This window comes from Ursus arctos, unplaced genomic scaffold, assembly GCF_023065955.2.
Source record: "Ursus arctos isolate Adak ecotype North America unplaced genomic scaffold, UrsArc2.0 scaffold_18, whole genome shotgun sequence".
In the NCBI taxonomy this organism is placed as follows: domain Eukaryota; kingdom Metazoa; phylum Chordata; class Mammalia; order Carnivora; family Ursidae; genus Ursus; species Ursus arctos.
This window is the reverse complement of record NW_026622852.1, coordinates 38,756,872-38,771,775: the sequence shown is the minus strand read 5'-3', so window position 1 is coordinate 38,771,775 and position 14,904 is coordinate 38,756,872. Positions and strand designations below refer to the sequence as shown.

At 41.2% G+C, this 14,904-nt stretch overlaps 1 protein-coding gene across 4 annotated transcripts in view; it reads left to right on the top strand.

The window, feature by feature from the left end:
• The window catches only part of SVEP1 (sushi, von Willebrand factor type A, EGF and pentraxin domain containing 1), a 194,306-nt gene that overhangs the window by 136,594 nt on the left and 42,808 nt on the right, over positions 1-14,904 (top strand). For all 4 annotated transcript variants that reach the window (XM_044386734.3, XM_026506030.4, XM_057313668.1 and 1 more), the window contains exons 37-38: positions 9,480-10,152; positions 11,757-14,548. In XM_044386734.3, the coding sequence (XP_044242669.3) occupies positions 9,480-10,152; positions 11,757-14,548 (3,465 nt within the window). The remainder of the gene's footprint in view (positions 1-9,479; positions 10,153-11,756; positions 14,549-14,904) is intronic.

Below are 14,904 nucleotides of genomic sequence, written 5' to 3'. Positions count from 1 at the left end.
TGCTATACACAATTTCTGTATCCTTAAGAGGCTTTGAAGAATAAGGAAGGTTCTGGAAGCAGATTCTTCTGCCTCAAAATAGCCAGTCCCATGAAATAAAGGGAGCATTTTATAGATGGCACAATGGATCCTAATAAATCAGGGATGTCTCAGTCGATGTTTGTGAACTTCCACCAATGAAAGCATCAAGGGACCCATGAAAATAATGATGCATGGTTCAAAGTGTGCAGAGGATGTACATTGTGCTATAAAAATATAAAACATCAGGAGTCTCTCCAGATGGAACTTCTACTCCGAGCACATTCTACACGGGAACGGTAGAATCTGAGCACTCAGACCTGGGATAATGGATCTTTTAATAATAAGATTATGCCTTTAGCATATTGTCTTTATATACCTTCCTGTATCCTCCTGGACAGAAGCCATGTAAAAACTTACTAAGTTTGAATTCCAGTAGGAAGAGCAGAGCTTATCCATAACAATGAACTGCGGCAGACCCTAATGAGAGACTGCACGTAGTTGTCAGGGACGTCTGTGAGTATTTCGAGACCACTTCTGTCCATAGCAGCATAAATGGCCCTGGGTAGGTGGATACACACGTCTCTGCTGATGCTCTACCATTTTCTCCCGGATCTTTCTGCTTCCTGTAGATTTCGTGAATCTGGCCGGTGAGGGGGACGAACTCCAACCTCTCTATCATGGCAGATTCCTAAAACTAAAAGGGACCTCAGGAGAAATGGTTGCTAACTAGTGACAAGAATCTTTGCTGAAAGGTGGGTCAAATAATTTGTACTAGGTGACACTGCAATGCATTTTAAAAAGAGAAAGGGAGGGCAACAACAATGTCATGGAAGAGGGTATATGTTGGAATCTTGTAAATCAAATTCAGTTTTTTAACCCGGCTGCTTGCAACCGTGTGACTCCAGACAGGTCTCTTAGCCTGTGGAACCACCATTCACTCATCTGTAAAATGAAGAAATTAATATGTCTAAACAGGATTAAATTAGGTGCCTAATTATTTTAATCCCCTTATCCTTCATTAGTATCAAAATGACAGACAGCTCAGGTGTTAGACATTCCTTTAAAATTCTGTCATCTTTCTCTTCAGTAAGAAAGTGAGAATCAAGAACGACTCGCATGTCATTATTCTAATACTACATATCGTAATATTTTGTTCTCCTTCGTTTAGAAAGCACTTGAGAATAATTTAAGATTTTTGCTAGTCATCAGTCTGTCACCCTCTGTAGGAAAATATCTGTTAAAGGCATAAAGAAAGACTGAGAGGCATTAAGCAAAATTGATTCATACTGGTTGAATAGCAGAGCCATATGCAGAACACAGCTCGAAATGCTAATACTTGGTTGGGTTTCCTAAAGGAAACCCTGGAGACTAAAATTACAATCATTGCTTTAAATTTCATTGAATATAAGTAAGTGCGTGAGTTATGTGTAGGCTACATACGGTTCATTAGCACTTTTGTTTCAAAGACTAGGGATAAAATCAGCCAACTAAAACCATCTATAGACAGATGATGTTCTAAATTTAAACTGAATCATTTTTATTTTTAAAGAAATGTGAAACAATTTTTAGAGTCCTTAAATATCAAGAATTTTAAATTCACTTCCCTTTCTAAATAAGCATTACTATTAATATCACGATGTCTTTTTTTTTTCTTCATGGTGTTTTAATTTTTTATTTTATCTCTTTTATAAATAAATATTTTTATTTTGTTTTTTATTTTTTTATTTTATTTTACTTTATTTTTTGTTTAAAGTTCCATGATTCATTACTTGCGTATAACACCCAGTGCACCATGCAATACGTGCCCTCCTTACTACCCATCACCAGCCTATCCCATTCCTCCACCCCCCTTCCCCTCCGAAGCCTGCAGTTTGTTTCCCAGAGTCCATAGTCTCTCATGCTTCATTCCCCCTTCTGTTTACCCACCCTTTCTTCTTCCCTTTCTTCTCCTACCGATTTTCCATAAATGAGTGAAACCATATGATAATTGTCTTTCTCTGCTTGACTTATTTCACTTAGCATAATCTCCTCCAGTCCCGTCCATGTTGCAGCAAATGTTGAGAAATCGTTCTGATGGCTGAGGAATATTCCATTGTATATATGGACCACATCTTCTTAATCCAGTCATCTGTTGAAGGGCATCTCGGCTCCTTCCATGATTTAGCTATTGTGGACATTGCTGCTATGAACATTGGGGTGCATATGGCCCTTCTCTTCACTACATCTGTATCTTTGGGGTAAATACCCAGTAGTGTAATGGCTGGGTCATAGGGTAGCTCAATTTTTAACTTTTTAAGGGACCTCCACACTGTTTTCCAGAGTGGCTGTACCAACTTGCATTCCCACCAACAATGTAAGAGGGATCCCCTTTCTCCACATCCTCTCCAACATTTGTTGTTTCTTGCCTTGTCAATTTTTGATTCTAACTGGCATAAAGTGGTATCTCAGTGTGGTTTTGATTTGAATTTTGTTTTTTAAAACTTAACGTTGTTTTTTTTTAATAATAATTTTTATTATGTTATGTTAGTCACCATACAGTGCATCCCTATTGATGTAAAGTTCCATGATTCATTATTTGCATATAACACCCAGTGCACCATGCAATATGTGCCCTCCTTAATACCCATCACCGGCCTATCCCAATTCGCCACCCCTCCCCTCTGAAGCCCTCAGTTTTTTTTCCCAGAGTCCGTAGTCAGGATGTCTTTCTGTATCTTAAGTGAAGGTCATTTGATCAGTAAGCTCAGTATTCAAGCAATAAAAATTTTCTTTTCTTTCCATGCTTTTATTTAAATTCCAGTTAGTTAACATACAGTGTAAATTTAGTTTCAGGTGTAGAATTTAATGATTTAACACTTACATACATCGCCTGGTGCTCATTACGACAAGTGCTCTCCTTAATCCCCATCATGTGTTTAACCCTCTGGTAACCATCAGTTTGTTCTCTATAGTTAAGGATCTGTTTCTTGGTTTTCCTCTTTTTTTTCTCCCCTATATTCATTTGTTTTGTTTCTTAAATTCTACATATGAGTGAAATCATATGATATTTGTCTTTCTCTGACTTATGTCGCTTAGCATAGTACTGTAGTTCTAGCCATGTCATTGCAAATGGCAAGATTTCATTCTTTTTATGGGTGAGTAATATTCCACTGTATATGGATACACCACATCTTTATCCATTCATCACTCGGTGGACATTTGGGCTCTTTCAGTAATTTGGCTATTGTTGATAATGCTGCTGTAAACATCAGGGTGCATGTATCCCTTCAAATTAGTATTCCTTTGGGTAAATACACAGTAGTGCAATTGCTGGATCATAGATAGGGTAGTTCTCTTTTTCACTTTTTGAGAAAACTCCATACTATATTCCAGTGTGGCTGCACCAGTTTGCCTTTCCACCAACAGTGCAAGAAGGTTCCTTACTCTGCATATACTCACCAATACTTGTTGTTTCTTGGGTTTTTTATTTTAGCTGTTCTGACAGGTCTGAGATGGTATGTCATTGTAGTTTTGATTTGTATTTCCTTGATGATGAGTGATGCTGAGCATCTTTTCATGGGTCTGGCCATCTGTATGTCTTCTTTGGGAAAAAAATGTCTATTTATGTCTTCTGCCCATTTTTTTGCTGGATTATTTGTTTTTTGGGTGTTGATTTATGTAGTAAGTTCTTTATATATTTTGGATACTAACCCTTTATTGGATATGTCATTTGCAAATATCTTCTCCCATTCCACAGGTTGCCTTTTAGTTTTGTTGATGTTTCCTTCACTATGCAGAAGCTTTTTATTTTGATGTAGTCCCAATAGTTTATTTTTGCTTTTGTTTCTCTTGCCCTGGGGGACTTACCAAGAAAAATGTTGCTATGGCTGATGTCAAAAAGACTACTGTCTGTTTTCTTCTAGGAATTTTGTGGTTTCAGGCCTCACATTTAGGTCTTTAATCTGTTTTGAATTTATTTTTGTGTATGGTTTAAGAAGTAGTCCAGTTTCATTCTTTTGCATGTTGCTCTCCAGTTTTCCCAACACCCTTTGTTGAGGAGACTTCTTTTTTTCCATTGTGTATTCTTTCCTGCTTCATGAAAGATTAATGGACCATGTAATTGTGGGTTTATCTCTGATTTTCTGTTCTGTTCCATTGATCTATGTGTCTGTTTTTGTGCCAGTGCCACACTGTTTTCATGACCACAGCTTTGTAATATAACTTGAGGTCTGGAGTTGTGATGCCTCCAGCTTTGCTTTTCTTTTTCAAGTTTGCTTTGGCCACTTGGAGTCTTTTGTGGTTCCATACAAATTTTAGGATTGTTTGTTCTAGCTCTGTGAACAATGCTGGTGGTATTTGTATAGAGATTGTGTTAAATCTATAGGTTGCTTCAGATAATATGGACATTTTAACAATATTTGTTCTTCCAATCCATGAGCATGGAATGTTTTTCCATTTCTTTGTATCCTCTTCTATTTCTTTCATGAATGTTCTATAGTTTTCAGAGTACAGATCTTTTACCTCTTTGGTTAGGTTTATTCCTAGGTAGTTTATGGTGCATTTATAAATGGGATTGATTTCTTGATTTCTATTTCTGCTGCTTCATTAATGGTGTATAGAAATGCAACAGATTTCTGTACATTGATTTTGTATCCTGCGACTTTACTGAATTAGTGTATTAGTTCTAGCAATTTTCTTGGTGGAGTCTTTTGGGTTTTCTATACAGAGTATCATGTCATCTGTGAATAGTGAAAGCTTGACTTCCTCCTTGCCAATTTGGATGCATTTTTTCTTTGTGTTGTCTGATTACTGTGGCTAGGACTTCCAGTACTATGTTAAATAATAGTGGTGAGAGTGGACATCTCCGTCTTGTTCCTGACTCTAGAGGAAAAGGTCTCCATTTTTTCCCATTGAGGATGATATTAGCTGTGGGGTCTTTCATATGTGGCCTTTATTATGTGAGGTGTGCTCCCTCTCACCCTGCTCTGTTAAGGGTTTTTATCATGAGTGGATGTTGCACTTTGTCAAATGCTTTTTCTGTATTTATTGAAAGGTTCTTATCCTTTCTTTTATTAAAGTGCTGTATCCCATTGATTGACTTGTGAATATTGAACCACCCTTGCAGCCCAGGAATAAATCCCACTTGATTATGGCAAATGATTCTTTTAATGTGCTGTTGGATTCAATTTGCTAGGATTTTACTAAGAGGTTTTACGTCCATGTTCATCAGGGATATTGGCCTGTCGTTCTCTTTTTTAGTGGAGTCTTTATCTGGTTTTGGTATCAGGGTAATGCTGGATTCATAGAATGAATTTGGAAGTTTTCCTTCCTTTCCTATTCTTTGGAATAGTTAGAGAAGAATAGATATTAACCGGTCTTTAAATGTCTGGCAGAATTCACCTGGGAAGCCATCTGGTCCTGGACTTTCGTTTGTTGGGAGTTTTGGATCACTGACGCAACTTCTTGGCTGGTTATCTATCTGTTCAAGTCTTCTATTTCTTCCTGTTTCAGTTTTGGTAATTTATATGTTTCTAGGAATTTACCGTTTATTCCAGGTTGTCTAATTTGTTGATATATAGTTTTTTATTGTATTCTCTTTAATTGTTTGTATTTCTGTGGTGTTGGTTGTTATTTCTCTTATTTGTGATTTTATTTATTTGAGTCCTTTCTCTTTTTTTTTTTTTTTCTTGGTAAGTCTGGCTAGGGGTTTTCAGAGAACCAGCTCATGGTTTCATTGATCTTGTTCTACTGTTTTTTTTAGTTTCTGTATCATTTAGTTCTGCTGTAATCTTTATTATTCCCTTCCTTCTGCTGGTTTTAGGTTTTTTTGCTGTTGTTCTTTTTCCAGATCCTTTAGGTGTAAGGTTAGGTTGTTTATTTGAGATTTTTCTTTCTTCTTGAGGTAAGCCTGTACTGCTGTAAACTTCCCTCTTAGTACCACCACTTTTGCTGCATCCAACAGTTTTGAACCGATGTGTTTTCATTTTTGTTCGTTTCCCTGTATTTTTTATTTCTTCTTTTATTTCCTGGTTGACCCATTCATTGTTCAGTAGCATGTTATTTAACCTCAACGTATTTGTGGTTTTACTAGATTTTTTCTTGTGATTGACTTCTAGTTTCATAGCATTGTGGTCAGAAAAGATGCATGGTATGACTTCAATCTTTCTGAATTTGTTAAGGCTTATTTCATGGCTTAATGTGTGATCTGTTCCGGAGAATGTTCCATATACACTTGAAAAGAATGTGTATTTTGCGGATGGAATGTTCTGACTACATCCGTTAAAACCGTTTATTCCAGTATGTCATCCAAAGCTATTGTTTCCCTGTTGATTTTCTGTTTGGGTGATCTGTCCATTGATGTAAGTGGAGTAACTTTAATAAAGTCCCCTACTGTTATTGTATTATTATCAATTAGCTCCTTTATGTCTGTCATCAACTGTTTTATGTATTTAGGTGCTTCCATGTTGGGGGCATAAATGTTTACAATTGCTAGATCTTCTTGTTGGATAGTCCCCTTTATAATGATATTGTGCCCTTAATCCCTTGTTTCAGTCTTTGGTTTAAAACATAATTTGTCTGATGTAAGTATAGCTACTCTGGCTTTCTTTTGACATCCATTTGCATGATAAATGTTTCTCCACCCCTCACTTTTTTTTTTTTAAAGATTTTTTTTATTTATTCATTTGACAGAAATAAAGACAGCCAGCGAGAGAGGGAACACAAGCAGGGGGAGTGGGAGAGGAAGAAGCAGGCTCATAGCGGAGGAGCCTGATGTGGGGCTCGATCCCAGATCGCCGGGATCACGCCCTGAGCCGAAGGCAGACGCTTAATGACTGAGCCACCCAGGCGCCCCTCCACCTCTCACTTTCAATCTGCAGGTGTCTTTGGGTCTAAAATGAGTCTCTTGTAGGTGGCATATAGATGGGTCTTGTTTTTTTTATCCATTCTGACACTCTGTGTCTTTTGATTGGAGCATTTAATCCATTTACATTCAAAGTAATTACGGATAAATTTGTATTTAGTACCACCATTTTATTACTTGTTTTGTCATTGTTTCTGGAGACTTTCTCAGTTTCTTTTTGTCTTTGTCACTTTTGGTCTTTTCTTACCACTCAAAGAGTCCCCTTTAATATTTTTTTTTCTTTTTTTTTTTTAAAGATTTTATTTATTCATTTTGACAGAGATAGAGACAGCCAGCGAGAGAGGGAACACAGCAGGGGGAGTGGGAGAGGAAGAAGCAGGCTCCCAGCGGAGGAGCCCGATGTGGGGCTCGATCCCATAACGCCGGGATCACGCCCTGAGCCGAAGGCAGACGCTTAACCGCTGTGCCACCCAGGCGCCCCCCCCTTTAATATTTCTTGCATGGGTCGTTTAGTGGTCACAAACTCCTTTAGTTTTTGTTTGTCTTGGAAACTCTTTATCTCTCCTTCTATTCCGAATGATAGTCTTGCTATCATTGGATAGAGTATTCTTGGCCGTAGATTTTTCTCATTTAGCACATTGACTATCATGCCACTCTCTTCTGGCTTGCCAACTTTCTGTTGAGAGATCTGCATTTAGCCTTATGGGTCTTCCCTTGTAAGTTAGGGACTTCTTTTGTTTTGCTGCTTTAGGATTTTGTCTTTATCATATATTTTGCAAATTTAATTACAATATGTCTTGATGGTGGCCTTTTGTTGATTTTGATGGGAGTTCTCTGTGCCTCCTGGATCCAGATGTCTGTTTCCTTCCCCAGATGAGGGAAGTTTTCAGCTATTATTTCCTCAAATAAATTTTCTGCCCTCTTTCCTCTCTCTTCTTCTTCCGGGACTCCTATGACATGAATATAGTTACATTTGATGGAGTCACTGAGTTCTCTAAGTCTATTCTCACGATCCATAATTCTTTCTCTCTTTTGTTCTGCTTCCTTATTTTCCATAATTTTATCTTCTATATCACTGATTTGTACCTCTGCTTCTTCCAGCCTTGTGTTCACAACATCCAGTCTGTTTCCAATTTCAGTTATTGCATTTTTTATTTCTGACTGATTTTTTTAACTCTTTTATCTCTGTGGTAAGGGCCTCCCTAAAGTCTTCCATTCTTCTCTCTAGCCCAGGGAGTATCCTTATGATGGTTGCTTTCAATTCTCCATCAGGTATATTACTTATATTTGTTTCAATTAGATCTCTGACAATGACTTTATCTTGTTGCTTCATTTGGGATGAATTCCTCCATCTTGGCATTTTGTCTAAGTCTCTGTCTTTTTCTGTGTGTTCGAAAAGCCTGTTATGTGTCCTGCTTTTGAGAGTAATGGTTTTTTGAAGAAGTGGTCATGTAATGTCCAGGGCCTGGCACTTCCGGGAGTGTCTCTAGGGAGTGCTGTGTGCACTCTGCTGCTGGGCTTTGACTGCTCTGTCCTCCAGGCCAGTTGTCTGCAGAGGTCCTCCTGGCCTGCAGTGGGCAGTGTTCGATCCTTGGCCAGAGTGTGGCGAGTTTTAACTAGGTGTGCTCTGCTCTGCTTGTTAAATGAGACCTAATACCACTGCCACTAGAACTGAAGCCTCACAGAACCCTGGCTGGGAAACATGGTGTGGACAGGGGTTTTTGCTGGTCTTCTGCAGAAGGGGCCCACCACGCTGGCACTGAAGCACATTTGTCCAGGAAGGGCAGTCCTGGCAGAGCACAGGGGTTTGGTACCTGGTGTAAGCAGGTCAGGCAGCCAGTGTCATGCTGTGCTGTTAACTGCAGTGGCTCTACCTTTATGCTGAGGGCCAGGCGGGGGAAAAGGTGCCCGCTGGCTCTTCTGTCCCTGGAGAGGCAACTCTGCAAATGCCACCTCTCATAGATGCTGTCTAAGAAGAGCAAACGGTCTCCCCAAGTGACCTGGGCATTGCTCAGATGGAGCTGTCCCCCCCCCCCCCCGGGGTTGCTTGTTTGCCTTCCCTCCAGGAGTAGGGTAGCACCTCAGGTCTGTATACCAGCCAAGCCTGCCAACCTTTAAACCTCCAGTCTTCAAGCCCCAGTTGCAAAAACTCACGAAAATCAGCCCCTCTCATTTTCCCAGCCAATGGCTGAGGGGAAGTGTTCTCTGTGTGCATTCCCCTGAGCACTGCTTTTTCTCTCACCTTTGTGTGAGACCAGGGCTCCCTCCCCTCCGCAGCACTCGCAGTCCGTTTCTCCCCCACACCATGTCTCTGCACTTCCTTGTTTTGGCCTCTGCTCTCCCTCTGGTTGTGCAGTTTGCTCTGTCCATCCTCAGGTTGATTTCTTGAGTATTCAGAGTGATTTGATAATGATCAGGTTGTGTTTGAGAGATGAGACGAGCCTGTAGAGTTCTCCTACTACACCTCCATCTTAATAAATATTATTTTAAAGAATAACAATTAAAGGTAGTCATTGTCGGAAAGATAAAAAAAATAAAAACAGAATATGTGAAGATGCAAACACCTTTTTTTCAAATATTGTACTTAGTTATTGTTCCTTTCCTCCCAATCTCATAGCTATACCCTTGCTGGTCCTGACACTATTGAATGCCTGGCCAATGGCAAGTGGAATGGAAGTAACCAGCAGTGTCTGGCTGTCTCCTGTGATGAACCCCCCAACGTGGAACACGCCTCTCCAGAGACTGCCCATCGGTTATTTGGAGACATTGCCTTCTACTATTGCTCAGATGGTTACAGCCTGGCAGACAATTCCCAGCTCTTTTGCAATGCCCAGGGCAAGTGGGTTCCCCCAGAAGGTCAGGCCATGCCCCGTTGTATAGCTCATTTCTGTGAAAAACCCCCATCTGTTTCCTATAGCATCTTAGAATCTGTGAGCAAAGCAAAATTTGCAGCAGGGTCAGTCGTGAGCTTTAAATGCACAGAAGGTTTTGTACTGAACACCTCAGCAAAGATTGAATGTTTGAGAGGTGGGCAGTGGAGCCCTTCCCCCATGTCCATCCAGTGTATCCCCGTGCGGTGTGGAGAGCCACCAAGCATCATGAATGGCTATGCAAGTGGATCAAACTACAGTTTTGGGGCCATGGTGGCTTATAGCTGCAACAAGGGGTTCTACATCAAAGGGGAGAAGAAGAGCACCTGCGAAGCCACAGGACAGTGGAGTAGCCCCACACCCACATGCCACCCTGTGTCTTGTAATGAACCACCTAAGGTTGAGAATGGCTTTCTGGAGGTAAGAGACTCATGAGCGAGTGGTCCATGGCTTTCATCACTGACAGCCAGCCCCCTGTGGCTAACCTGGGATTCAGAAGCAGGACACCGAACCGATTAACTGTTGAAAAACAGAAGTGGCTAAACCTATAGGTAGTGAATATTGGAGAGAAGTTGATAGAGATTAGTAGTCTTTTTAATATATAGCTTCCTACCTTCTGCTGGCGTGTAGTCATTTGAAGTGCTTTGTAGCAATACCTTAGCCCTAACTGAGAAGTTAGAATGAACCTATTTTAATACACTATTGTTTTCCTTTATAGAGGAAGTTAGTCCAAGATGGATGTATATTTGATAGAAATCAAGGTCTAATGGAACCTAGAGAAACCTGGTATCATTTCTAATTTTTAGTCAAAAAATGGGGTGAATCATCTGGTCACTATAATGCAGTTTTTACGGTTTTCTCTCAGCGGACCTTAAGCTAGACCTTAAGCTAGTTTCACGGGGACAAAGGGTTCTGTCAGATCCATACATCTTCTCCTTTCACGTTAATATGTGCCTAATCTATTTCCCCAAATGAGGGGCTATTCTAAAGAGACAGTATTCTAATTAAGCACTATGTAAAAATCCACACATACATAATACCTTTGCTCCTTTATATTCTAAAACAACAGTAAATACCTTCTGTTTAACACCTTTGCTCCAACGTAGCAGTGTTCCATTGGAAGAGAGTATGTGTAGGAAAGGAGGCTTTCTTCCTTTGTTCATGTAACAAATATCTCTGGAGCTCCTACTAGGTGCCAGGTGAGCATTGGAGAGCTAGTATTTAACAGTACAGATTAGGTCTGTGATGGCATGCTGCTTATGTGGGGGGGGGGTACCCAAGAAATGAATAAGTAAACAAAACAAATAATTACATCCACTAGGACAAGAAGTTCACTATAGTGTGCAGGCTAGACTTTGCCATGATAATCTTCTTAACATTTTCATAACTAATTCATCTTTGGTACTGCCCAAAAATGACCTGTTGTCGTATTAGTCACTTATTTATTTAAATGTTGAGATCACGAATATTAACTTTTTGCTTTAAAGATAACATATTGCTTTTTAATTTCCCATCTTCATAGCAGCAATTTTTAAAAGTATGTTAAGAATGAACACAAAGCTTTGTACTCTTAGGAATATAACCATGAAAAATATTTTGCTTTTTTTTTTTTGACATTGACAAATAAATGTAGGTTGTATGTGTATGTTTCCTTCTCTGTGGTTAAAGTAACTAACTACAGCATTGCTTTGGTGAGCAAGGTTTTTTTGAACTTACTAAGTACATTTCTAATTTTTGGTAGCAGTCTACCAAATCATCAATTTAAAACTGTCCATCTTTTACTTATTATAGGCTTGGCCCTATGGTAAACACTTCTGCGAGAGGGATTACCTAATTTGTCCCTTTCACTTATTAAAAATATAATAGACCTAATGAAAAAAAACATGAACCCTTACATGCTTATGTCTTAACTGATTCGTTTTAATGTAGGTACTTTAGTCTATTTTTTATATTATTATTCAATGTATTTAGTCAATTATATTGATGTACAAATCATACTTCATTGTTTTCTCCTTGTTATACAGCATACAACTGGCAGGATCTTTGAGAGCGAAGTGAGATATCAGTGTAATCCAGGCTATAAGTCAGTTGGAAGTCCTGTTTTTGTCTGCCAAGCCAATCGCCACTGGCACAGTGAATCCCCTCTGCTGTGCGTCCCTCTCTACTGTGAAAACCCCCCATTGGTCCAGAACGGCTATGTGAAAGGAGAAAATTTTCAAGTAGGATCCAAGGTTCAATTTTTCTGTAATGAGGGTTATGAGCTTATTGGTGATAATTCTTGGACATGCCAGAAATCTGGCAAATGGAATAAGAAACCAAACCAGAAGTGCGTGCCTGCCAAGTGCCCAGAGCCTCCCCTCTTGGAAAACCAGCTCGTCCTGAAGGAGTTAGCTACCGAAGTAGGAGTGGTGACATTTTCTTGTAAAGAAGGACATGCCCTTCAGGGGCCCTCTGTCCTGAAATGCTTGCCATCACAGCAATGGAATGATTCTTTTCCTGTTTGTAAGATGGTTCTTTGCCTCCCACCTCCCCTCATTTCCTTTGGTGTCCCTGCTCTTCCTTCTGCTCTTCATTTTGGAAGTACTGTCAAGTATTCTTGCGTGGATGGATTTTTCCTAAGAGGGGATCCTACCACCTCCTGCCAAGCAGATGGTACCTGGAGTTCTCCACTGCCAGAATGTGTCCCCGTGGAATGTCCCCACCCTGAGGAAATTCTCCATGGCATCATCGATGTACAAGGTCTTGCCTATCTCAGCACAGCTCTCTATACCTGCAAGCCCGGCTTTGAGTTGGTGGGAAATACTACCATCCTTTGTGGAGAAAATGGTCACTGGCTTGGAGGAAAACCCATCTGTAAACCCATTGAATGCCCAATGCCCAAGGAGATTTCAAATGGCAAATTCTCTTACACAAGCCTACACTATGGGCAAACCATCACATACTCCTGTGACCGAGGCTTCCGGCTGGAAGGTCCCAAAGCCTTGACTTGTTTGGAGACAGGTGATTGGGATGTGGATGTCCCATCATGCGATGCCATCCACTGTAACCCCCCACAACCCATCGAAAATGGTTTTGTAGAAGGTGCAGATGACAGCTATGGGGCCATGATCATCTACAGCTGCTTACCTGGGTTCCAGATAGCTGGTCATGCCATGCAGACCTGTGAAGAGTCAGGATGGTCAAGCTTCGTACCGACATGTGTACCCATAGACTGTGGTCTCCCACCTCATATTGATTTTGGAGAATGTACTAAGGTCAGAGACGGTCCGGAATATTTTGAAGAAGAAGAAGATATGATGGAAGTTACATATCTGACTCCTCGCCCTCCTTCTCATCTGATAGCAAGGGCTAAAACTGGGGAAAGCACAAAAGGATCTCCTACTCCACATTCAGGGAACTTTCTGTATGGCAGCATTGTTTCATACACCTGTAACCCAGGATATGAACTGTTAGGGAGCCCTATGCTGATGTGCCAGGAAGATGGCACTTGGAACGGCACTGCACCAGCCTGCATTTCAATTGAATGTGACTTGCCTGTTGCTCCTGAAAATGGCTTTTTGCATTTTACAGAGACCACCATGGGCAATGCTGTGCAGTATAGCTGCAAACCTGGACACATTCTGCTGGGCTCCGACGTAAGATTTTGTCTGCAGAGTAAAGAATGGAGTGGTACTTCCCCGAGGTGTGAGGCCATTTCATGCAAAACACCAAATCCAGTTATGAATGGTTCCATCAAAGGAAACAACTACACATACCTGAGTGTGTTGTACTATGAGTGTAATCCTGGCTTTGTGTTGAATGGCCCTGAGAGGAGAACATGCCAACAAAATAAAAATTGGGATGAGAATGAGCCAGTTTGCATTCCTGTGGACTGTGGGTCACCTCCAGTCTCAGCCAATGGCCAGGTGAAAGGAAATGAATATACATTCCAGAAAGAGGTTGAGTACACTTGCAATGTAGGGTTCTTACTTGAGGGAGCCAGGAGTCGTGTTTGTCTTGCTGATGGAAGTTGGAGTGGAGCCACTCCCATCTGTGTGCCTGTCAGATGTCCCACCCCACCGCAGGTGGCAAATGGAGTGATGGGTGGCCTGGACTATGGCTTTGGAAAGGAAGTGGTGTTCTACTGTCTGGAAGGCTACGTGTTGCATGGTGCTCCCAAACTCACCTGTCAGTCCGATGGCAACTGGGATGCAGAGTTTCCTTTCTGTAAACCAGTCAACTGTGGCCCTCCTGAAGATCTTCCCCATGGCTTTTCTCATGGCTTCTCCTTTTCCCATGGGGGGCATATGCAGTACCAGTGCTTTCCTGGTTATAAGCTCCATGGAAGTCCTTCAAGAAGGTGTCTTTCCAATGGCTCCTGGAGTGGCAGCCCACCTTCCTGCCTGCCTTGCAGCTGTTCCACGCCAGTAATTCAAAATGGAGCTGCCAATGGGACAGATTTTGGCTGCGGGAAGGTAGCCCGGATCCGGTGCTTCAAAGGCTTCAGGCTCCACGGAGTTTCTGAAATCACCTGTGAAGCCAATGGCCAGTGGAGTTCTGACTTCCCATACTGTAAACACGCTTCTTGTGGGTCTCCCCCAACAATACCAAATGCATTCATCAGTGAGAGTGGCTCTTTGGAGGAAAATGTGGTAACTTACAACTGCAGATCTGGGTATGTCATACAAGGCAGTTCAGATCTGGTTTGTACAGAGAAAGGGACATGGAGCCAGCCTTTTCCAGTCTGTGAGCCCTTGTCCTGTGGACCCCCACCATCTGTCGCCAATGCAGTGGCAACTGGAGAGGCACACACTTTTGAAAGTAAAGTGAAACTCAGGTAAGACCATGGCTCTAGAGTCTCCAAAGGGTGCAGACAGGAGGATTGTAAAATAAAAAGTGCTAGGTTAAAAATGAAGGTAATTGAGAAAATACCATCTCTGCTCTCCAAAACCTGAAGCTTTTATTTTTTTTTTAATTTTTTTGAAGATTTTATTTATTTGACAGAGAGAGAGAGAGTACTCACAAGCAGGGGTAGCAGCAGGCAGAGGGAGAAGCAGGCTCCCGGCAGAGCAAGGAGCCTGACGCAGGGCTTGATCCCAGGACCCCGGGATCATGATGTGAGCCGAAGGCAGACGCTTAACTGACTGAGCCACCCAGGCGCCCCAAAACTGAAGCTTCTAGTGCTTGGCCTTA